General features: G+C 38.2%; 1 protein-coding gene across 1 annotated transcript in view; it reads right to left on the reverse strand.

Annotated features, from left to right (window-relative positions):
- Nucleotides 1–830: 830 nt before the first annotated feature.
- The window catches only part of LOC140165785 (hyalin-like), a 30,486-nt gene continuing 6,214 nt past the window's right edge, over nt 831–25,102 (reverse strand). Inside the window, exons 2-14 of the mRNA XM_072189107.1 lie at nt 19,947–20,408; nt 18,375–18,623; nt 13,612–13,863; nt 10,549–10,776; nt 9,454–9,705; nt 8,898–9,149; nt 7,745–7,996; nt 6,784–7,032; nt 4,560–4,811; nt 3,448–3,699; nt 2,296–2,547; nt 1,866–2,016; nt 831–1,037 (exon numbers count right to left, since the gene is read on the reverse strand). Of these exons, the coding sequence (XP_072045208.1) occupies nt 947–1,037; nt 1,866–2,016; nt 2,296–2,547; nt 3,448–3,699; nt 4,560–4,811; nt 6,784–7,032; nt 7,745–7,996; nt 8,898–9,149; nt 9,454–9,705; nt 10,549–10,776; nt 13,612–13,863; nt 18,375–18,623; nt 19,947–20,408 (3,194 nt within the window). The 3' untranslated portion in view covers nt 831–946. The remainder of the gene's footprint in view (nt 1,038–1,865; nt 2,017–2,295; nt 2,548–3,447; nt 3,700–4,559; nt 4,812–6,783; nt 7,033–7,744; nt 7,997–8,897; nt 9,150–9,453; nt 9,706–10,548; nt 10,777–13,611; nt 13,864–18,374; nt 18,624–19,946; nt 20,409–25,102) is intronic.

A 25,102-nucleotide genomic window follows, 5' to 3' on the forward strand; every position in this document is an offset into this window, starting at 1 on the left:
CTCTCCCCTCCTTCCCTTCCCACTTCCAATGCTCTCTCCCCTCTGTTTCTCTTTCTCCTTACCCTTACCCCCTCACACACACATACCCTCTTCCCCTGGCGATCTCTTCTATCTCTCTCTCTCTATTCTCCAATAAATAAATTGAATTAAAGTTAGTTTAAACCAGCTTTCTATGATATTGATCTTCCGTCATGCGACATGCACATAAATAGAGTTGTGTATATTTAGTGTTTATAACACTGAAGTCATAATCTGTCAAGTGCCTATTGTAATGTCTGTGGAAATATTTCGATGGTCTATATATTTTCACAGTGAAATCAGCTTAGGCTAATTCGTAGTCTCAAGTCAATGCTTTCAAACTAAATCAATGCTTTCAAATGTAGACTGCTTTGTTCGACTTCTCTGCTCGTGAATATTGCACTGCGAAATTTAAACATTTCTTTTGTATACTTAGAGTAGGTAACTTCAAATCAAATAATTTTACGATCCACACCACTTATAAGAAACTGAAACCAAAACCGAAACTGACTGACACAAATGTTCGGTTTTAAACAAAAGGTAGAAACAATGAGTTCGATATCTTATGATTCAAGTGGTTAGGCAGGACAATAGGAAACCACGTGACCAAAACCAAAACCAAAACTAAAACTATATATTTGAAATGAGGCAGTGCTTCCATAATAAACCGCCACTTTTAAATTCGGGTATTTACTCTAACAGCACTACTGTGTTGTTAATATTGAACGACATTGGATAAATGGGGTATCAAATTGAGTATAAATACACCATCCTTCGTTCTATGTCAAAATATTCAATACAATAATAGTTCTGAAGCTATAGGCGTATATATAACAGCTGCGTTACTTTTTGTGCAGACTTTAGATAGCACATGCGTCAACGTTTGGATTACAGATAGTCTTAAAGTGTTCATTAAATCTTCTTTTTGTTAAACATTGGTCAATGATTTCACTGATGTTGCTGTGGACATTAACTCTAGATCGTCTTCTATATTGACGTCGTAATCCTTGGTTTTCTTCCTGTAATTCGTAATATAAAGTAAAGTATACCATTAATATTGCCATATATTTAATCAAACATATGATACATACCAATTCGGTAACTCTCGATATTCTTACTAAAAACTACGTCATTAAAACGTCAAGCTTCACCACTCAAGCATGCGCATTGAAGAAGTGCCCATCGACGTTGACCTAGATTCGGTTTCTTTGTAAAGGGTTTTGCGAATTACCGAAATAGTCAATTGCCACTTATACGTGCCATTTATTTAAAATTTTAAATAGAACTGCAGATTGATTTCTTTGATATTATTTGCTTTCGCACATGAATGTAAATGAAATACTACAAAGTTATTAGAGAATTAACATATATAGAATGAATAGTTATAATACGGGGTGAGTTTACATGATTTTTACACAACTTTGAACAAATTAATGCGTGTCATAGGCCAAAATACTATTTATATCCAGGGTTGAGAACCAGCAAGCCTTAACCAACAATGGTGTCCATTGTGAGTTTTTATGAACGAAAAGGCTATTAATGCGGCGTAACGGGGTTTTTTTCTGTTATAGGTATAGAGAAAGTCCAAAGTTTAGCTCTGCGTAGCACTTTCACGTGCAAAGTTTTTGAGGACCCCTGAAAATGTGTAGATAATACTAAATTGCCATATCTCCTGATAAATAATACTTAAGAACTTTGTCTCACATGTCAATTGTTATTGTTATGCATCTATCAGCGGATGCCCGTAAAAATATTTGCTTGCAAGATTATTTAACCCACCATATTTGTGAGTAAGAAAGCCAAGTGTATATATTTTTCTTGATTATAAAATTTATCTCTATACATACCGAATATGTAAGTACTTCACTACCACGAAGATAATAAAAACCAAGATCAATAGCGACAGTGCAAAGGCTGCGTAAGACACTGCTGATCCTACACTGGTATTGTCTGAAGTATTGAGTTGATCTCTCCCGTCATAAACTACTGCTGTATTTTCTTCAAGGAAGCACAAATTATATTTTGTTATCTATCAATCCTAAAACTTAGGCTATATAGCGCCTAAAACCAAGAAACTTGCACTAAGGCGCTGGGGAACACATACAAAGAACAATAATATGCAAACAAATGAAATGAAATACATACATGATATCAATTATTCAAAAATATATACAATTACAAAGAAAATAATATACTATTAGATAACATAAAGTTCTTGGTGTAATAAAGTGACGCTTGTGATAGTTTTAAGCTGCTCTATAGGAAACAATTTCTTACCATGTTCAATCACAGTTACCGTAAAGTTGCAGAACTCTTTGTACCCACCCGGTTGTTCAAATGTGTATGTAACTTGAGTCGAGCCAATTGGAAATGATTCATTTGATTCGTGAGTACTCGATATCTTTGTAGCTGATGACAGGTTAATAGCAAATGGTTCACCCCAAGTCACCGTGGTTGCATCTTTTCCTGGTTCAACTCTCGCAACAATATTTGAAGGGCAGTTGAAAATCTTTGAAAATGTTTTATCGACTACAAACCAGAACAGAAGAGAATATGTGTCATATGTTTACAAGTATTGCAATGCATATAGAATTTATTGTGTGTTTGTTCTTCTATAATAAAATTAATCACTTTAGTAAATCAGCAAAGATAGAGCATCGTAGAATACCCAAGACTAAGTGGGATAAACAATCCAATCTCACACATAGGTGGCGCTATATATGGACTGCGACTCGTAGATTATTCCCGTTGCTGTTACCCTTCAGTTACAATAATAAGGTTAAAGGTAAAGGAGGCGAACCTGTATAGTGAACGGAGTGGCCATCTCTCTTTCATTGCCAGACCCCTCTAAGTAATGTTGCTGCAGCGAGTATATACCTTTCCAGCATTAAATAATACCGGTACCCATTTATACACCTGGGTGGAGAGGAGTAATTGAGATAAAGTATCTCTCAAGGGCCCAACACGCATGGCCACGGCGGGATTCGACCTAACAATCTCATGATCATGATACCTGTGTTCCATCGCTAGATCACACATGCCCGCAAGTCACAACATTGACAAGTCTAATCTGGCTCAACCAATACCACGAATACTTTGTATGTGATGAATTGCTGTGAAGCCAGCAAATCAAACCATTCTCACATAAAATTAAATTAGTGTTTCTCACATAACTTTATCGAAATACTGCAGTTGCCTTGCCACGATACCCACATTGTCGGCGGTGTATATGGGCTGTGACTCGTAGGGTATTCCCGTAATTGTTCCTTTTCAGATACAGAATTGACACCTCTAAACAGGCTCAACCAATACTTATGTGTTAAAAAACAAGTGACATTACACCCACAAAAATATTTGCTCTGAATTAACGATATCGCTTCAATATTTTACGAAAAACTAATGATTTATTCTCTTTGGATACCCTCCTACCTCCAGACACCGTCACTGAAAACGAACATTTTCCCATGTTGTTGGCATTGTCACGAAATATATACGAGACTATTGTAGTTCCAATAGCGAAAAAGGTTCCAGACGAATGAGTCTGTATCAGAAGCATCACTTCCCCAGAAGCGTCTTCAGCAATTGGTTCTTTCCAATTCACGATGGCCCCCAAGGAGCCTTCTTCTGTCTCTGCTGTCACGTTGTTGGGACAGAATAGGATGGCGGGTGCACGAGTATCGGCTGAAATACAAGACAAATAAACATTAATATGTATAAGCAAGGAAAGTCTTCAGCAATAATTATTGGTTCTTTCCAATTCACGATGACCCCAAGGAGCCTTCATCTATCTCCGTTGTTACGTTAATGGGACAAAATAGGATGGTTGGTGCACGAGTATCCACTAAAACTACAATTTTTAAGTAGAAAAGCCTATATCATGCTGCCATTAAATTACAATCTTGAACTGATCAGTAATATCATACAGTGGACAAAAGAAAAAATGAAGACAATTGTAAAAAAAAAGTAACTAGAAAAGAAAGGAAGAACAAAGACAAGAAACAAACTCTGACGTTATCAGTGTACTTCGGTTAAATTTACATCTATATTATATTTATAATAACGCACGTGACCCATTGGCACGACATACCAAGACCAGCAATCGTGACCAAATCCTCATGCATTGACCACTATACAGAAAGGGATAGGAACTCTGTATATAAATATCATCAAATTTAAGTATTAATTGTTTCCAAAATTATTACACGATTTGCAATTCCGAATTTGTAATATGTTATCAAAAACAACATTTTGAAAGTATTTGACGACGGAAAAAATTATTCAACGACGGAAACGTTTACAATATAATCACAAAGTTGAACATAATAGACAATTTTGCTGCACAGTTGTTTCGCCTTTGCATTCAAATGTATAGAAAGACCACTCGCTATGTAGAAGGTCACTTCGAGACTTACTGTCTACATGTATAAGCTGTTATGGCAGCGCGTAGGTGGTCACGTGCGTATTTATAAAAGCGCATTTATATATATAACCGAAGTACACTGGTTATAGAGATATGTTTATTTTGCCCATTCCATACTCACATTTCGAGATATGTATGCGAAATCCGCATGTTGCGCTGTTATTTGATGCGTCAGTATATGTGTACGACACAAGAGTTGTACCTACATCAAATTCTTCACCCGGTTTGTGCGTGGCTTTAAGTAACTCAGCATTTCCAGAAATGTCACTAGCAATGGGTTCGTTCCAAGAAATGTGGGTAGCTGATGTGCCAATTTCAACGGTTTTGTAAATGTCTGATGGACAACCAGCTATTTCAGGTGGATTCGTATCTTCTGTAATAGGAAATATGATAAAATCCATTAAATAGGCTCCTTTCATTATTTGTTGAATAGGATTGTTCAATTTCTTTACAAACATAAAAAGTAGTTACCCCACCTTTATAATAAGATAATGACTCAAAATCTATGCATCAAATTTTAAAACTGAAAAGGAAACCCAGTTTTGTTTTGCAAATTTTGATGCCTCGTTTGTCTTAATAGCCCAGCCTTGGTTGCATGGCAATCCTTTGAATAAGAAGATGCTTATTATTGCATTCCAGGATCTGTGTTCCACCGAAACCCATTGAGAATGTTGCTTTTGTTGCTAGAGTGCCTGGTCGTCACTGGTCACCGCGGGTCATTTTGACCAGTCATGTAGCGAATGTAATGGTACACTGACTTAAGAAGGTTTTTAGTGCATTATTTGAAAATGGATCTTTTGCATTCAAGGAGTCACCATGGCTACATATGTTGAGTTATAAAGACAAAATGAAGTATCAAAATTTGCAGAATTAACCTGTGTTTATTTTTGGTATTTCGCTTTTTATATTTGATGCATAGATTTTGACTGAGGTTTTTTTGCTCTCGGAATATTAATAGGGGATAATTACTTTTTGATGTAGAATGACAGACTGACTTACTCTGGTTAATGGTCACCGAAAAGTTGCAAAAGGCACGGTTACCTTCCTCATCCGAAAATGCATACGACACCTGCGTGGTATCCATTGGAAAGAGCTGCCCAGGTTCATGGGTTCTGTGAATAATGTAAGTCCGGCCAGAGTCGTCAATGCCAATAGGTTCAATCCAAAATACTTGAACGTGGTCAATGCCGATTTCAGTTGATGTGCTTATATCAGAGGGACACTGAATCACTTCTGGAGGTAATTTGTCAACTGAAAAAATACATATTTGTTAAATATATTTTGGTCGAAATCTGGGGGATGACACTGTTGCAGAGTCATTGACGTGAAGCAGAGTCTAACGTTTATAGCATCGGATTGTGTTAGACTGAGTTGACTTCCCTAAATATGTAGATTGATGTTTGTTGATTATGCCTTGACATAACAAAATACGTCGGTAATCATCATCTCGTAGAAACTATTTGTACCAAATATTGCATTTGACTGAAATCAGGTGCTGACACATTCATGACATTTGCTTTTCATATGTGTTTACATCCAAATAAATCCACATTGACTTACCAAGATTGACACTGACAGAAAAGGTACAGTATGCCATATTGTTAGAAGTGTCTGCAAAGATATACATAATAGTAGAGATACCACTCCCGAATCTCTCTCCCGATTGATGAGTCTTCACTACCAATGTTGCATTGCCAGATGCATCCATGGCAGAAGGTTCTTTCCACGATACAGGTGTCGATACTGATCCATCGTCAATTTCGGCAACGATATCAGCTGGACAATTTGTTATTGAAGGTGATGTTATATCTTCTGTTAAGCATAAAGAGAATTGAAACGAAAATTAAAAGAAATATTGAATGTCCATCTGTACCACCCAATGGCGTGTAAATTGATAAATGGGAAACAACTGGGTCAGGTTCTTAAACCATGATTCTAATTGCGAGCTCTCACGTTAACGGGTTTAATTTTCTCAGAAATCTCAAATATCATCTACGATTACAGATATTGGATGCATTGGAGATATTGTAAAATTAAAGTATGGTATTATTATGTCCCAAATAATCTGCGTTATACTAATTTGCAAAAATAGAAACAATTTAAAAGCAGTTTTTATACATATTACGTCATTGATCTGGATTAAATGAAGAAGTTACAAATATTCTCACCCGTGTTTATTACTACGCTAAAGTTGCACCAGGCTCCATTATTGGCTTCATCGATGTACTCATAACTTATATGTCCGTCTTTGCCAGTGGAAACTCATCTCCAGAATAATGGCTTTGTCTTGACAACGCCACATTGCCTGAAATGTCGGAGGCTTTAGGTTCAATAAATAAACTTACCCGTTTCAACCGTGACAGTGAAGTTGCATTTAGCATAATTACGAGATTGATCTTCAAATGTGTATTCAACAACAGTTTCTCCAATGGAAAAGTGCTGACCGGGGGAATGAGTTGAACGGATTTCAACAAAGTTGGAAAGATCCATGACTGATGGATTGGTCCAATATACTGGCACTTCCGATGTACCAACTTCTGTTGATACCTGCATATCACGTGGACAGCTAAGAATTCTAGGTGGAGTATGGTCAACTTTAAAAACGGAAAAGAACAAAAATCGTATTAATGTATCCAACATTTTGTGTTAAAATGTATTTTTCTGTTCAGAATACTTTGTAATACATGTCACGAACCTCGATTTTGTTAACGTGGCTGTGTACTCTAGACATTGTTTCTTTCGCGAAATTTAGCTTTTTTGAAATGTATTTACTTTGTTATGTTTTTTATAAATACAAGGAAAGAAAATCCAGATTTGTTAACTCTAACTGCTCTATTTTATAGATTTTATTTCACTATTTCACTCATTTCCGCAATTTAAAAGGAAAGAAAATCTTTGTTGTACCATCGGAGTACACGCGCGCAATAACGCATCGCGTTTTGTAGGCGTTTTTGGAATGGTGCCTCAAGACTAAGAAAAAAAAACACAAAACAAAAAATTATGGAAAGAGAGTTTTTTTTGTTATGATGTACCGAACAAATATTGCCAAAAAATCACTTTTTTGTTATTTTCTTCGTAATTGTTGTTTTTACACCAAATCTATTTACATTGAGATTCGTTGATATCTTGCCTTTATAAAAATGTATACTTTTATAATGTCTTGCGTGAATAATTGCAAAGTTATGGCACTTTTACTACATGCATGTCTGAGAGTACACAGCCTCCTTTAAAAATTTAAAGATCCTGCTGCCTTAGAGAGAGTAGGTTATTTTATCCTTTGTGTACAAATCAATCATGGAAACTGACCAGTTTTTCCTCTAATCTGAAATGTGCAGGCTGCAATGTTATTTGATGGATCCGTAAACAGGTAGGTTACAGTACTTTCTCCAGCACCAAACAATTCCCCAGAGGAATGAGTCTTTACAAGCAAGGTGACGTTTCCAGATTCATCTGTAGCTGACGGTTCTGTCCAGTTCACAAACGTTCCAATTGATCCAAGTTCAACATTAGTCACAATATCAGATGGACAGTATACCATTTGGGGCCTTCTGGTATCCACTATAAACATAATGCATTAATATTAAATTACTTTCATCAAACCAATATGGGGTGCGCCGCTCAGTCCGACACGCCTCTAGTCTGACACGCCGCTAATCCAACTACACAAATTCCCTATACTTAGGGGTGCGTCAGTCCGAAAATGAAAAACGCTGCACTAGTCCGAAAAAAGCATGCGCTGGTCTGAAAAAAGCATGCGCTAGTCCGAAAATGAAAACTACTGCAGCAGTCCGACATGCCGCTAGTCCTAATCTAAAAACACTTTCTCAGGCCAACACGCCGAATCCGAAATACACGGCGCTAGTCCGAATCTGGAAAACACTTGTACCGAATCTAAAAAACACTGTGCTAGTCAGAATCTGAGAAACACTGCGCTAGTCAGAATATCGGACTAGCGCAGTGTTTCCCAAATTCAGATTCGGACTAGCGTAAGTGTTTTTGGACTAGCGCAGTGTTGGACTGAAAGAGTGTTTTCCACATTCGGACTAGCGCAGTGGTTTTCAGTTTCAGACAAGCGCAGTGGTTTTCATTTTCATACTAACGGCGTGTTGGACTGGCAGAGTGTATTTTAGATTCGGACTAGCGACGTGTCGGACTGGTGAAGTGTATTTCAGATTCAGACTTACGGCGTGTCGGAATAGCGGAGTTTTGGACTAGCGGCGTGTCGGACATACGCCTTGTACCCATAAATATCATGTTTATCAATGGTTCGAAAATTGCATGGCCAGTGTTTACACACATGTCGCATGACCTTTATAATTTCAGTGTGAGGCGCACATTCATTTCATAGTTAAACCTACTTAAGGTTAATTTCGTTTGTGGGATGACATATGTCTGCTCCATATCACTTATTATACCAACACTTTGTAACCGACATTTTTCTAAATCATGACAATTTTACCTTCTCTCAAGTTGACTTGGAATGCACAGCGTGCTTCATTGTTGCTTCCATCTTTGAACACATATACAACTTCAGTAGTTCCAGTTGTGAATGCATCTCCAGGGTGATGACTTTGAGACAGGAGTGAGACGTTTCTTGATAAATCCGCAGCTGATGGAGGCATCCAAGAAACAGGTATCCTGGATGTACCAGATTCAATGTCTAAACTTATATCCGATGGACAGGAGCGTACTGTTGGTGGTGTTGTATCAACTTCAATGAAAGAATAATTCCAATGTAAACTTAACAATATCCAATACCAGCTGCGACCTTAGGAGCTTCCAAAGCTAAGCACCCACCACCCAACCCAAATAAATTGACCACCCGGATTGACCACAAATGTGCTATATTATGTGCATCTTCCCTTCGACATTGTACCTTAATACCTTGCTATTTTCACCCTTAGAAATGTTAGCCTGTACGACATAAAATTACCTGTTTAAATATTAAAACCAAACGATTTAAAATGAATTGACTCGGAGTACTTTTTTGTGTACAAGTATTTTTTGTATGTTACCTTCATGTACCACGACTGAGAAGTTGCAGTATGCTACATTATATGAATCATCAGCGAATAAGTACGTTACTAAGGTCGTTTCGATTGGAAACCATTCACCAGGCGTATGAGTGGCATGAATTAACGTTACACGCCCATTGTCATCAGTAGCTGACGGTTGAGTCCAGTATACAGGTTCTCCTGACACACCCAACTCAGCATACGCCTCGATGTAATCCACGCAGTCACTTACCACCGGGGGAATGGTGTCATCTAAAATTGCACAAGAAAATATGACGAAACTATTGACTGTTTTATATTAAAAATGTCCTCACGTTATTGAATAAACAAATAATTTCTATCAATAACTTGAGTATCGTCATCAGCCAGACTATTTTGGTACTTTTGATTTTCTTCCATAGTGAATAAAAAGTTACGATTTTGTCGCTATATAGTGGTACCCCGGGAGTGGTACACTGCTTGCCATACTTCAAAGTGGCAAACAAATGTTGCCAAAATTAAATTTAAATTTAAACCAGATCGACAGCTTCGTCAGTCATCCCGACTAGATCATATTGTTCTATTTATCATTCTAAAATAGCATTTATCATTCCAAATCGACGTATTTCCGAGGAAATCTTAACAGTAGATTTGTTGTATCCATATTAACGATGTTTTGCCACGCCCATTTGGATTGTAGGTAAAGTGTGTCCAGTCCTTCAATTTTTCTTCCACGAAAATTCTGTAAGATTACTACTATATAAAATCACTATTTTCTTCTCAAAAGTTTAATAAGGCATACGCTAGTTTAGGCTCTTGTTTACATTTGGGACCAGACCACAATGCAAAGCGCGCAAAACCAACAACAAGAAAATTTTCAGCGTAAATATTTTACATAATTAGTAGGCTACTAATTATGCTAATTATTTACGCTGAAAATTTTCTTGTTATTTTACGTTATGAAAAGGTATGGTCAAATCGTGATTTAGAACAAAATGTTTTAAAACATTGTGCGTGCTGGGCAGTCAAAGACATCTGTTTTGTTTTCTTAAACTTTTAACTCAAGTTAACACTTAGGAACATAATGAATACTTATAGGAACATAATGATACATACAAGTTATATAAATTGTAAATCTGCAGAACGCAGTATTCCCAGATAGGTCCGTAAACGTGTACACTACTTGGGTTTCCTTCGTAGCAAGTAATCCTGGCGAGTGTGATTTCACTGTGGTGATATTCCCAGACAAATCAAAAACATCAGGTTCTCTCCAAGTAACGCGTCTTTCACCTACGCTATCAAAATCAGATGGACATAGAGTGACCGTTGGTGGTGTCGTATCAACTGTAGTAAGGAGATGAACGTTAAAATTATTTAAGCAACTTCGGGAGTCGAGCATTGATTGCATGGGCTAAATACCACATTTAATAATAATTGGGAAACATTTGTATATACAACTTTACTTAAAGGGCAGGTCTATAGCCAAAACAAGTTTATCTCTATTCGAAGAGAATAACTATTACATTACAAGTTGACACTTGTTGCAATTTTTTTGATCGTTTTTCTCCTGAAAAAGGAGAAATTGTGTGGGTAAAGTTCAGCCTCGTACGTGTTCTTCCCCCGTTTGAAGCGTACGTGTTCTCCCCCGTGTGACTGATGACGTAGGTAAATGAAGCGGACACTTTATCGTGCTCTCATCATACAATCACAATCACTTTGACAAGTTTGACATTAGCAACAATGAGTTGTACTATCACTTACCATAACAATGCTGCATAACAATATGCACGCTATTGTTCAGAGTAATTGTTGCTATGCGTTTGCTTCGTTATATTTCATCCAACTGAAACTATAGCATTGCAATATACAGGGAAATCAGATGTAGTTTGTGGACTAACACGGTTTATATGCTAGTCTCAGATGAAATTCTAAGCTCAAATTATGTATTTATTTTTTAGGCCTAATATTTCTCATGATATTGATATACATATGAATTGTAATATCACAATTGTCTAATAAATAAAAAGAAGCGGCTGATTTTATCCATATGTTTAAAAACCATGAAATTTGTAATACTTAATTTGGATTTTTTTTTCTGTGAACAGCAACAGTATACGTTCTGTCCATTGAGAGCGTTTATAGTCCCTTTTCTCACAGCGGGCACATCTCATTTCATGACGTCACCGGTTTTCTAGGCCAAATCTGTCTCGTTCGAAGGAACTCACCGCTTAAGTTGGTTTTTGCGGAATATCAATCTTAAACGTCTTATTTTCTCAAAAAAGGAGTCATTTTCATTGTCCTCATAATATTAGCTTGCCAATGATATGATGCTGTTTTTGCTATAGACCTGCCCTTTAAGGGGAAACACTCAAAGTGTTAAATAAGGTAATTTTTGTTAATATTTAATTTTTTTTTCTAAATTAAAGAGTTGTAACATTTTGTCTTTAATTTGTTTCTTTATTTCAATCAAATCGGACATTTGGTTCTGAAGTTGCGGGTAACCAAAGAAAACAAAGTCATGCGATTTGAATTTTTAACTATACTAGATACGTAATGTATTTTTTATGTATTGTATTGTTTTCAAGGGGCGATATTTAAGGAATAATGGGATACAAAGGGCATATGATAGTGGTAATAATTAGTATAAATGTTATTCTTGAAAGAAACATGTTTTGTTAATATTGAAAATGCATAATTGTTACCTAATTAACACATTCAGTGTTTCTAAACTTAAAACGTCATTTTCTGCCAGATGTCGTTTCATTTTTACCTTGAGCGCAGTTTCTTAACAACGATACATGTGATTGATATGTTTGTTGTTGGGACACATATCTAAAAAGTTTTGAATAGAAATTCTGAGTTTTGATTTTTGAAAATTGAATATGATGATTTTTTTACCAAATTTTACGAAATAGCCTAATTTGCCATAAATCTTTGTGCACGCCAAATTTCAGGGAAAATTTTTTTTTTGAAAATATGCAAAAAACTTTGTGTGCAACAAATGCCTTAAAAATCTAACATGGCCGCCGTTAGAATGGCAACTGGTGGTAACACGACCTTGAAAATAGTTCGAAACAATTTCTTTTGTTCAAATATAAAAGTTGACTAAAGATGGCTGTCATAGAATCTACACCGTGTGCAATAAGTTCGTTCCACCCCCACCCCAAGCATTTTATAATGTATTTAAAATTAAACTTACACAATAAATTTTAGGATTTGGTTTTTTTTGTTATTTTGGTACATTAGTAGAGATTTGAAATCATGGTATAGTATCCTTGGTGGTAAATCACATGATCACCTTCAAATCATGCTTTCCCCAGATACTGTTCACTAATGCCACAAGAAGTTCCTTATTCTTGTCTAGGCTTGGCCATACATTCTTGACTCTATCCGCAATTTGTGTTATGATTTCACAAAAACCTTTCTTTTAGAATAGACCACAATTTCCCTATGGGGTTAAAACCTTTCTTCCTCTAGCAATTTCTCTCTCATTTGACAAGCCACTGTCGGCTTTTGTTGGACGCCATCTTTAAATTTTCTGAGGTTTGTGGTTCTTTAAATTCCTCAGACGTCTGGCCACACAACAAGAAATGCCTGGAGAATTTTTACACCGTGTATGCGTTAAGAACATTCATAGCAAGTAATCCTGAGGGCAAAAGCTGATGGCCCTCTAACTATAGTGATGATATGCTTGGGGCAAACCAGGCATAAGGGAGGAAAGAACTTTTTGCAAGCTTTGTATACTTTAGAAAATCACCTTAAGTGTTGCCGTTTCCCTTAGCAACATAGTTTTAGCAATAACCAGAAAAGGTGGTCTCCAATTGTTTTAGAGATCTTGGTAAATGAATATGCCATCTCCAGGTGAGGGTGTCATGTCTGAAATAATTACTTGTTAACAGAAGTTCATATTTCAATGAACAAAAACTGAACAAAATGCTCTTTCATAATTAGTTTATTACCAGCTGCAGAAAATGTTTTACTCTTTCCTGTGTTCTATTTTGGAAGATTTTATTTTTTATATGATTTCAATGCTCGATTACGTCAACGAAATGGTGTCAAATGTTTGAAAACGGCGCAACTTGCAACCATGCATAATCGGCAAAGCCCGGGAACAGTTATTCATTCATTTATACATCAACATAATTTCTTAATGTCGTTCATTTGTGGTAACAAACATACCTGTGTTAACAGTTACTGTAAAACTGCAAGTGGCTGTGTTATTGGATGTGTCAATGAATGTGTATGTGACTAGTGTTTGTCCTATTGGAAACTTCGTAGAGGGCGCGTGCGATCGTATAAGGCGTGGTTTGCCAGATAGATCAGTAGCATTTGGTTCATTCCAGGAAACATTAGTTCCATTGGTTCCAAGCTCAGTTGTCGTAGTTACGTCATTCGTACAGTTAGCAGTAAGTGATGGCCGTGTTGTGTCCACTGCATAAATATTATAAAAAGTGGAAGAGGTTGAAGTACAACGTAACTTTGATCTGGAATTTGAGAACATTGGAAAACGAAGAACGCAAAGGTTTGTAAATGAAATCCTATCCAGACCAACTTTCTCTGATAAAAAAAGCTAATATTAATAATCCAACCTAGTCACCTCACTAAAATGATAATATGAATTATTTGAAATTTGGAATGGAATCAAAATACTGGACTTACTTTTTTTAGCAATGCTACGTTACGTGTGATACAATCATACTTCATACTTTTGATTGAGTGATGTCACATGACCAGTCCAGCGGGTCAGTTGCCTGATTAATTGTGATGAATTGTTCTACAACTGGTCTTAATATGATCATATCAATAATGTTGGTGCAGTGATAGCGATATCTGTTGTTATTTTACACGGCATAAACTTTACGGCATAAACTTAAACCGTGTATAAAACGTTTTGAAGCTATATTTAACACCATAGAATATAGAAACATGTCACGACCCGGACTAGTGCGAGCTAGTATAAAACCGATACGCGCCTTACATGGCTGCCACAGGCGACTACGTTGAAACACAAGTCTTCAGAGAAGTCACTCCAGATTGACCAACCAGAGTGGGTCGGCTTATACAGCGACCAAAAGTAACCCAGTTCCTGTTCTTTTGAACAGACTTTTGCAACCAGAGGGACAAGCTTTTTAGCAATGACCCTGCTCCTACGAGAGCGAACCAAACACACACCACCACCCCCCACACACACACACTTTATTAGAACGCTGCCTATGTTCTTGTCTATGCTCTCACTTTTTTGTTTGGGTCAGGGTTCGTTTGAAATAACGCCGTGGAGCTACCAAGGGGGTGACACTAAATTCACTGTTGTTCTATTGGCAACGGTAATCCTATGAAACATGCCGCTGGTTTGCTAGCTAGAAAATGAGGCCGATCCGTTATGAATAACGAGAGCATAGCGCGCCCCAATACACCTAGGCAAAAACGATCCGGTTTATGAAATGGCGGACAGGTATTTCCCATCAGGCACCAGTGATATGTTTTTTCAGGCACCAGTGATATGTTTTTTCAAAACAAGTCTACTAATTTGACGAGGGTACAGGGCGTTAGTCCGACACGCCGCTAGTCCGACACTCCGCTAGTCCGACACGCCGCTAGTCCGAATCTGAAATGCACTGCACCAGTCCGACACGCCGCTAGTCTGAATCTAAAATACACTCTGCCAATCCGACACGCCGCTAGTCCGAAAATTAAAACCACTGCGCTAGTCCGAAATTTAAACCACTGCGCTAGTCCGAATATCAGACTTCAGTTTCGGACTAGCGCCGTATATTTCAGTTTCGGATTAGCGCAGTGTTGGACTGAAGAAGTGTTTTCCAAATTCGGACTAGCTCAGTGTATTTTGGATTCGGACTAGCGGCGTGTCGGACTGAAAACTGTGTTGCAATAGCAATGTCAAAATTAGGACTTGCTGTCAATAATACGAAGGAAATAGGTGACAGAGGCAAGGTATGAAATTCAAGTAGTATTTGAAGTTACGAAAACCTTTGACATCCCACCTGACCTTCCATCACGGCGCCATAATGTTACCTGGCTCCGAGCATGAATTATTGATTATTTTCGGAGGTAAAGAAATGCACAGTTGACTACGACTGTGTGCCAGCCATGCACCAATACTCCAAATATTTATGGTAAATCTGACTAATATGGTCACATGTTGACATATCATGTGTCGGGAAATCACGTGGCATTTTAAGATTTCAGGCTTGTTTACTAGTTAAATTGCCATTTGTATTCTTGATTATTTATCTTTGATAATTAAGATATCTTTTAAATGCTGATAAATCGTGGTTGGCTGCCCATAATCTGTTAAATTCAATGTTTTATGAATATAATTCTACCACGCAGGGGGGGGGGGGTCACACAGCAGAATTTCACACCACCCGACTTAGCTAGATTTTGGAGCTCTGCTATTCGATTCACGTAAATTTCAAAGTCTACACACTTAATATATTCAATATGATACTCATTTTTTTTTGTTATAACCAACTGGTACACGAAATATACTAGTTTATTACACATTCACTCAGCAATTTGACATGCCTGGCGCATCGAGCCATTCTCCGTCTGCATAACATGACTACCGCTCTCTACCAGTCAGGGTGCAAATTTGAATAACAATACGCTATTTACATATCAATGTGGCGTATGCTAATGAGCCACTGCCGCTTCCAGGAGTTGTTTCATGGAGCTACGTCGCTACACGTTTGTCCAGTATGTCCTTGTCGTGTCCAGAGGGACAAGCTTTTTAGCAATGACCCTGCTCCTACGAGAGCGAACCAAACACACACCACCACCCCCACACACACAACCCCACACACACTTTATTAGAACGCTGCCTATGTTCTTGTCTATGCTCTCACTTTTATGTTTGGGTCAGGGTTCGTTTGAAATAACGTCATGGAGCTACCAAGGGGGTGACACTAAATTCACTGTTGTTCTATTGGCAACGGTAATCCTATGAAACATGCCGCTGGTTTGCTAGCTAGAAAATGAGGCCGATCCGTTATGAATAACGAGAGCATAGCGCGCCCCAATACACCTAGGCAAAAACGATCCGGTTTATGAAATGGCGGACAGGTATTTCCCATCAGGCACCAGTGATATGTTTTTTTCAGGCACCAGTGATATGTTTTTTTCAAAACAAGTCTACTAATTTGACGAGGGTACAGGGCGTTAGTCCGACACGCCGCTAGTCCGACACTCCGCGCGCTAGTCCGACACGCCGCTAGTCCGAATCTGAAATGCACTGCACCAGTCCGACACGCCGCTAGTCTGAATCTAAAATACACTCTGCCAGTCCGACACGCCGCTAGTCCGAAAATTAAAACCACTGCACTAGTCCGAAATTAAAACCACTGCGCTAGTCCGAATATCAGACTTCAGTTTCGGACTAGCGCCGTATATTTCAGTTTCGGATTAGCGCAGTGTCGGACTGAAGAAGTGTTTTCCAAATTCGGACTAGCTCAGTGTATTTTGGATTCAGACTAGCGGCGTGTCGGACTGAAAACTGTGTTGCAATAGCAATGTCAAAATTAGGACTTGCTGTCAATAATACGAAGGAAATAGGTGACAGAGGCAAGGTATGAAATTCAAGTAGTATTTGAAGTTACGAAAACCTTTGACATCCCACCTGACCTTCCATCACGGCGCCATAATGTTACCTGGCTCCGAGCATGAATTATTGATTATTTTCGGAGGTAAAGAAATGCACAGTTGACTACGACTGTGTGCCAGCCATGCACCAATACTCCAAATATTTATGGTAAATCTGACTAATATGGTCACATGTTGACATATCATGTGTCGGGAAATCACGTGGCATTTTAAGATTTCAGGCTTGTTTACTAGTTAAATTGCCATTTGTATTCTTGATTATTTATCTTTGATAATTAAGATATCTTTTAAATGCTGATAAATCGTGGTTGGCTGCCCATAATCTGTTAAATTCAATGTTTTATGAATATAATTCTACCACGCAGGGGGGTCACACAGCAGAATTTCACACCACCCGACTTAGCTAGATTTTGGAGCTCTGCTATTCGATTCACGTAAATTTCAAAGTCTACACACTTAATATATTCAATATGATACTCATTTTTTTTTGTTATAACCAACTGGTACACGAAATATACTAGTTTATTACACATTCACTCAGCAATTTGACATGCCTGGCGCATCGAGCCATTCTCGTCTGCATAACATGACTACCGCTCTCTACCAGTCAGGGTGCAAATTTGAATAACAATACGCTATTTACATATCAATGCGGCGTATGCTAATGAGCCACTGCCGCTTCCAGGAGTTGTTTCATGGAGCTACGTCGCTACACGTTTGTCCAGTATGTCCTTGTCGTGTCGTGTCTTGTCTTGTCCTGTCTTTGTCTCATAGTTTGTTCTTCAAATTAATTTTGATTCATATTAAAGGATCCGTGGCTTGTTAAACTCTTCAAGAGTTTTCTCCATGACACATAGCACAACTTTAGTATTTGATATTCCTTGAATTGAATTATATTGAATTATTTATTATAAATCGAATAAATCATATTTTGATCAACTTACAAATTTCCTAAAGCTCCCCACTGATTCTTTCATACGATTATAGGCATTCGTGCGCCAACATGTCAATATTAATACCCCCAACACATCCCCACCCACACATCCACATCCCCCCGGTCAGCACATACACTGATAAGCATGCTAGGTATTAAGGAATCAACATATGAAATAACCGATTTGAAGAGTTGTCAGTTACACAAAAAAGTTGGCACAACAATTTGAGTATTTAAGCGCAAACGCGGAAAACCCCAATATTAAGGCCCCTAACCCCATGCCAACTTTTTAAGTGTTTTAAAGTCACGAAATACAGTGGAATTTGAAAAGAAACAAATTGTATTGGTAACATATAGTCTTATCAGGCAATCAAACCGCAACTAAACTTACCAGTGTCTACAGTAACCGTAAAAGAGCAGAGAGCTCTGTTTTTAAGTAAGTCCTCAAATATATATGCCACATGAATTATACCAAGTTCGAATTGATCTCCAGGTGAATGCGTTTTTTCTTCTGTTATTCTTGTATCATCTGTAGCGTTAGGTTCTATCCAGTTTACTGCGGTTTCACTCGTTCCAAGTTCAGTCGTTGCCTCAATATCAGATGGACATCCGTAAACAGCTGGAGGATCTACATCTATAACTACACCACAAAAATGGAAGGGTAAAAATAATGTTGCTGATTGCTGAAATGTCAACACACTAGAGCTTTGTTTCACAATATTAAAAAGAAATCAATCCATTACTTCGCCGCTGTAATAGCAATGCCATGTTTACCTCCATTTTAGCAAAGTTTTCGCACTGAAGACTTAAATCAAACGCAGTTGCCGGACTATCTTTTAAACTAGTCAGATTGCCTTGTTTGGCACTAAACTAGCTCAGTACTATTAGTCAAGCCTGTATTTTAAGCAAGTAAACGCGCGTGCAGCACTAGATTAACGTTTAATAACTTCTAGTTCTTGATAAACTAGTGCTGCTTGCTTTACTTGTTAGCTGAGGTTGTGCGAACGGCGTTCAGTATACAACATTAAGACTCAAGATGGCGACTGCCTGACATTACGCCATTAAAAAGAGGAAGAACATTTTCAATACACCATCGGCAAATGTTAAGTTTAGGAAACCTTTGCTGTTAATGCAGTTGCAAGATCTGTTGATATTATTACTCCTCGATCACCTCGATCGGTAAATGCACGTTAAGCTGAATTTAGAGTCGATCACCGAGCAATTGCGATGCACCATCTTTAGAAAGCGATGTGCAATCGTCGAATTTTGCGACATTTTCACGGCGATAGTGATTGCAAACGACAATTAAGATATTCTAAATGGTACAAAATACATTTTAGAACATCCATTACATGATTACTGTCAATAATTATTGCTTTGAATTTATTCATCACCAAAAGTTAATAATCCAGAAAGGCAACTCAATTAGCAAAATGATAGATCCAGTTGATGGAAAATGATTGGTTGATGCATTCACGTGCGATATCTTCAACTTGCAAAAGCGACGTCGTTTTTGCCTCGGCGAGTTGTATCGATTGATTGGCTTGGCGCTCTGAAAAACGGAAGTAAACACTGAGCATGCGTGAGAATCGCGTTTCTGCAAAGGCGATTGAGTATAAATTCAGATTTAAACTGGTACAGGTTATCCCAGTTTGTTGTTAAGCCTTTCTTAATTGATCTTCATTATCCAGTGCAAATGTGTTTTACCCAAGTCCGTTGCAACGAACGCTAAAGAAAATGGACATCAAAAAGAAACAAAGAAACAAACACCCCACCAACAATCAAATAAACAAAAAAGGCAACAAACAAAAGCATACGAAACCTTGTTATAAATAGATGAACTTTGTTTTTGATAATTTCATGACCATTATCAGTCAGAACTTAAAAGAATAGACAATTTACTATACCGTTCCTGAAAGATAAGTGGTATATTTGACCACATCTATTGTCATTTGTTTCTTACCTTCAACAACAGTAGCGCTAATGGAGTACTGACGGAAATAAACTGCATCATTAATGTCTCGTGTTTGATCCACTCGCAATGAAGAGTAAAGGTATCCATACTCCAAATGTACAAGATCACTACCGCCATTAGAATATCTTAAAGATTCATACTGATATGACCAACCAATGACGTCACCAGGTTCAACTGCAATGCGTTGGGATTCTGGTACCGTGTGCGTGTACGACCCCCTGTACACTGAAGGCATGTCATTGATGCCTACGATTTTAAACTGAGAAGAATAACCAGGCACTGGTCTCCATACTATCGCACGGAACGGTCTATAAGAGACCCCTGCCTCCCAAGACCATTGTGTAATAGTTCCGTAGCATGAAAATTCTTTGCTCGAAACAATGGTATAACCATTCCCGTCACCACTACTCCGGTATTGTATCGGCCATCCTTGAAAGCAAGTTTGAGTACCTGCAAGAATCGTTAAAATGATTAATTAATTAAAACACTACAAAAACAACGTGTCGGGGGTAATAATGGTATCCACATTTCCTTAAAAGTTCAACATTTGTCTTGATTTTTGATACATTTCTTTATAAGTAAACTACATCTTCTTGGTCACTTCATAATACCATTATATTCGGTACTAATGTATATATAGCTAAAGGTCTCCTCTATCCAGTGATACCAAAATAAGTACAAACATGGTGGGTCTCACCCCCTCCCTCTATGGTCATCTGTGATGGTTTAGGGATAGACTCCTCTATTTGTCCTTTGACTTTTAATGAATTTTGATATTATATTAGTATTTTTTATTGTATTTTAGAATATTACATGTTTTGGTACTTTGTTGTCTTTGTAGTGTAAGAGTCTCCTGCCTGCATGATAGCCTGATGTCGTGGGACATTCCCGTGTCCTGGGGTGTATGTACATTCTTTTGTTCATTTTTAATGATTAACAGAAAATGATACTGAAACTCCTTGGGTTTAGCTGCAAACATCCTTAGTTGACCAGTATTAAGAGCTAGGTGGCTCTTGTTTTGTCAGCTAATTTGTTGGAAATGTTGCGTTCCATGGGAGGATGTAGACAAAAAAAAGATTCACTTGTCCGATTTTTCAAATATGCCAATAACAATTCAAATGCATCATGTTTGGTAACAAAACAAACATTAAAAATAGTAGTATTATATTATATAATGTTCTTCACATAGGACTGGTTTTAGGAAAACCTATTCACAATATATGACCGAGGTTGCGAAGTGCAGTGACAAATAACGCGGAAGCAATTAGCTGATTATATCTTCCTGCATAACAGCGCATTATTTCAAATCACGGAGATATTCGGGAAATATTTTCTAACGCAAGTCGCTACATACATATACACGGGTATATTTCGTCGGCCGCATCACATACTGACGTATTTGCAAAATACGCATTTCGAGAAAATCGAACTTGAAAATTTAGCGATTTTCATTTGCCTTATAATCTTGATTAAAATATTATTGTCGATTAAAACCAGGTTAACAGTGATGCATATATACCATATTTTCAATATAATTCACTTATCACTATCAGAGCATGACTCATTCTGCAAAAAATCAATATCAAAATAAAATACGTCACTATGTGAAAAGGACTAATGTCAATTTCGCCGTTCAAATGACAAATACGTCGCGTAAATACGTCAGTATGTGAAACAGTTGCGCAAATACGTCAGTATGTGAAAAGGACAAAACAGCAAATTTGCCGTGAAATGAAAGAGTCGCGCAAATACGTTGCGCAAATACGTCAGTATGTGAAACGGCAAATTCTTCAAATTGCAGATACGATATACTGGGCTTGCGCAGTATAAGTGATCGGCAAATACGTCGTTATGTGATGCGGACATTTCATTGTTTTGTAAATACGACATAATTAAATTAATTAATATCTTACTAATTAAGCCACTTTGAGGCATGGGTTTTGGTGAATAAATAGATTAGAACATAACAAACTAATATACCAATTTTCTCAAAAATGTTAAAATGTCGAATACGTCAGTATGTGATACGGCCGACGATTTAATACAATTTACGCGCTTCGGTTATATACATATGCCACTAACAAGTTCCTAATCCGTATAAAACGACTTAAATCCATTTATATTGTTCGAAGTGTTTGAAGCGCCAAATAAGATTTTTTATCAGTCATTTGTGATGCGATCAAGCAAATTCAGTCGGAATTCGGAAATATCGATTGTGAGATATAGCTAAACAAAATAAATGTTTCCTTTTGTTTCATCTTGTTTTGCAAAGTCTTGAATTGCTCTTATCTTTGGAACTGGTTGTTCAATATCAATGGGGTTTTCTGTAAAATGTATCTTTGTAAATGTTTTTTACTATCCTACTCTGATAATCAGAATGGAGTCAAGTGACTTTCTAAGTGGAGTAAACTAGCACTGACTCTCAAAAGGAGTCACCTGACTGTCACAAGAGAGTCAGTTGACTCTACCCGTGGAGTCAAATGACTTTACATTCAGAGTCGTCGACGGGAGTCATGGAATTTATGACTCTTTAAGACTCTTTAAGAGAGTCAGACTCTGGAATAGTTTGGCTGTTGACACCATGGAATGTTGTACCCGCATGCAGCGCATGCAGGGTATCTTCCCATCCTGTGGTTATACCCGCATGCGAAGCATGGACGGGTATATTGCCATCCTGTGGTTTCTTCTTCTCCTCTTCCTCCTCCTCCTTTTCATCAAACACATCATTCTGTCAAGGCTAGCGCTAAAACTACAAGGGCCCCAGGTCCCATATGTGGTACACTTATGGGCCCTACCCCGTAGAAGTGCCTTTTGCCCATCTTGGCCCCAGAGGTCAAAGGTCATGGGCCCCAGGGGCCCAAATGTGAAAATACAAAGCACGCCATTTCTCATCAAATGAAGCAGCTTCAGGGCCCTGAGTTGGTACACTGATAGCCCTAGGGGTACTCTATATTTACAAATATACAAGAGCCCCATATATGTTATATATTATGGGCCCCATGGGCCCAAATGTTAAAATATGGTGCAACAGATTGACAAGCCTAGCTCTATAAGTATAAGATGACTAGGGCTCATATGTGGCATATGTATGGGCCCTAAGTTGTAGATGTGCCTTTTGCCCATTTTGGCCCCATATGTATAAGGCTAGGGGCCCCAGGGGCCTAAATGTTAAAACAAAGGGCCGGCCGTTTCTCAGCAAATAAAGAAGCTACAGGGCTCAGATTTGGTACACAGATAGGTCTTTAGTATTTTATTGTCATATGTATATATAACCCCATATGTCGCATAATATGGGCCCCAGGGCCCCAAAAGCTAAAACATAGGGCCGGCCGTTACTCAGTAAATAAAGCAGCTACAATGCCCAGCTTGAGTTTTCTGATAGTACTTGAGAATTATACTTCAACATATGTACATGAGCCCCATAAGTCAAATATTATGGGCCCCAGGGCCCCAAATGTTAAAACAAAGGGCCGGCCGTTTCTTATCAAATAAAGCAGCTTCAGGGTTCAGAGTTTGTACACAGATTGCACCTGAGAATTATATAGTTATATGTACATATGAGCCCCATATGTCACATAATATGGGTCCAGGGCCCCAAACGCTAAAACAGGGCCGGCAGTAAATAAAGCAGCTACATTATTGGAAATACCAGTGGGAAGCGTTAAGGCTGTTCCAGTTAAATTACATACCCATTGGCTGTTCCATTTAATTTACATACTCCCTCTGAAATGTCCCCCCAAAAGGCTGTTCCGTTTAATTTACATACTCCCTCTGAAACGGCTGTTCCATTTAATTTACATACTCCCTCTGGAATAGTTTCCCCTGAATCGTATTGCATAGCCTCACTGTGAGTAAGAGAGACTGACAACAGCAACCTTTGGAGAGTAAGAGAGACGACTCCAATGGGAGGGGACTTTTTACAAATTCTATATTTTAAGTGCTACGACAGTGCAACCCACATTCAATTAAAGCTTGTGACTTGGACTTTCAATTTTCTGCCCAATTGGGTGACTTTTTACATTTTTTTTTATTTTAAGTCCTCAGCAAATGAGGACTGTAAGTTTGGGTACACCGATAACATGCGGGTATAGCCGTATTTGTGTACAAATATATAGCCTTCTAGTTATACCCGCATGCAATAGCATGCAGGGTATCTTCCCATCCTGTGGTTTCTTCTCCTCCTCCTCCTCCTTTTCCTCCCATCAAACACATCATTCTGTCAAGGCTAGCGCTAAAACTACAAGGGCCCCAGGTCCCATGTGTGGTACACTTATGGGCCCTACCCCGTAGAAGTGCCTTTTGCCCATCTTGGCCCCAGATGTCAAAGGTCACGGGCCCCAGGGGCCCAAATGTGAAAATTCAAAGCACGCCGTTTCTCATCAAATGAAGCAGCCTCAGGGCCCTGAGTTGGTACACTGATAGCCCTAGGGGTACTCTATATTTACAAATATACAAGAGCCCCATATATTATATATTATTGGCCCCAGGGGCCCAAATGTTAAAATATGGTGCAACAGATTGACAAGTCTAGCTCTATAAGTATAAGATGACTAGGGCTCATATGTGGCATATGTATGGGCCCTAAGTTGTAGATGTGCCTTTTGTCCATTTTGGCCCCATATGTACAAGGCTAGGGGCCCCAGGGGCCTAAATGTTAAAACAAAGGGCCGGCCGTTTCTCAGCAAATAAAGTAGCTACAGGGTTCAGATTTGGTACACAGATAGGTCTTTGGTATGATATTGTCATATGTATATATAACCCCCATATGTCACATAATATGGGCCCCAGGGCCCCAAAACCTAAAACATAGGGCCGGCCGTTACTCAGTAAATAAAGCAGCTACAGTACCCAGCTTGAGTTTTCTGATAGTACTTAAGAATTATACTTCAACATATGTACATGAGCCCCATAAGTCAAATATTATGGGCCCCAGGGCCCCAAATGTTAAAACAAAGGGCGGGCCGTTTCTCATCAAAGAAAGCAGCTTCCGGACTCAGAATTTGTAAACAGATAGCACATGAGAATTATATTGTTACTAACACCCACACACCCATCTACCCCACACACGTAGGACTAAACAGACAGATCGTATTATATCACAATTGGAAATACCAGCGTGAAGCGTTAAGGCTGTTCCAGTTAAA

Source organism: Amphiura filiformis, chromosome 12, assembly GCF_039555335.1.
Source record: "Amphiura filiformis chromosome 12, Afil_fr2py, whole genome shotgun sequence".
NCBI classification, from domain to species: Eukaryota; Metazoa; Echinodermata; class Ophiuroidea; order Amphilepidida; family Amphiuridae; genus Amphiura; species Amphiura filiformis.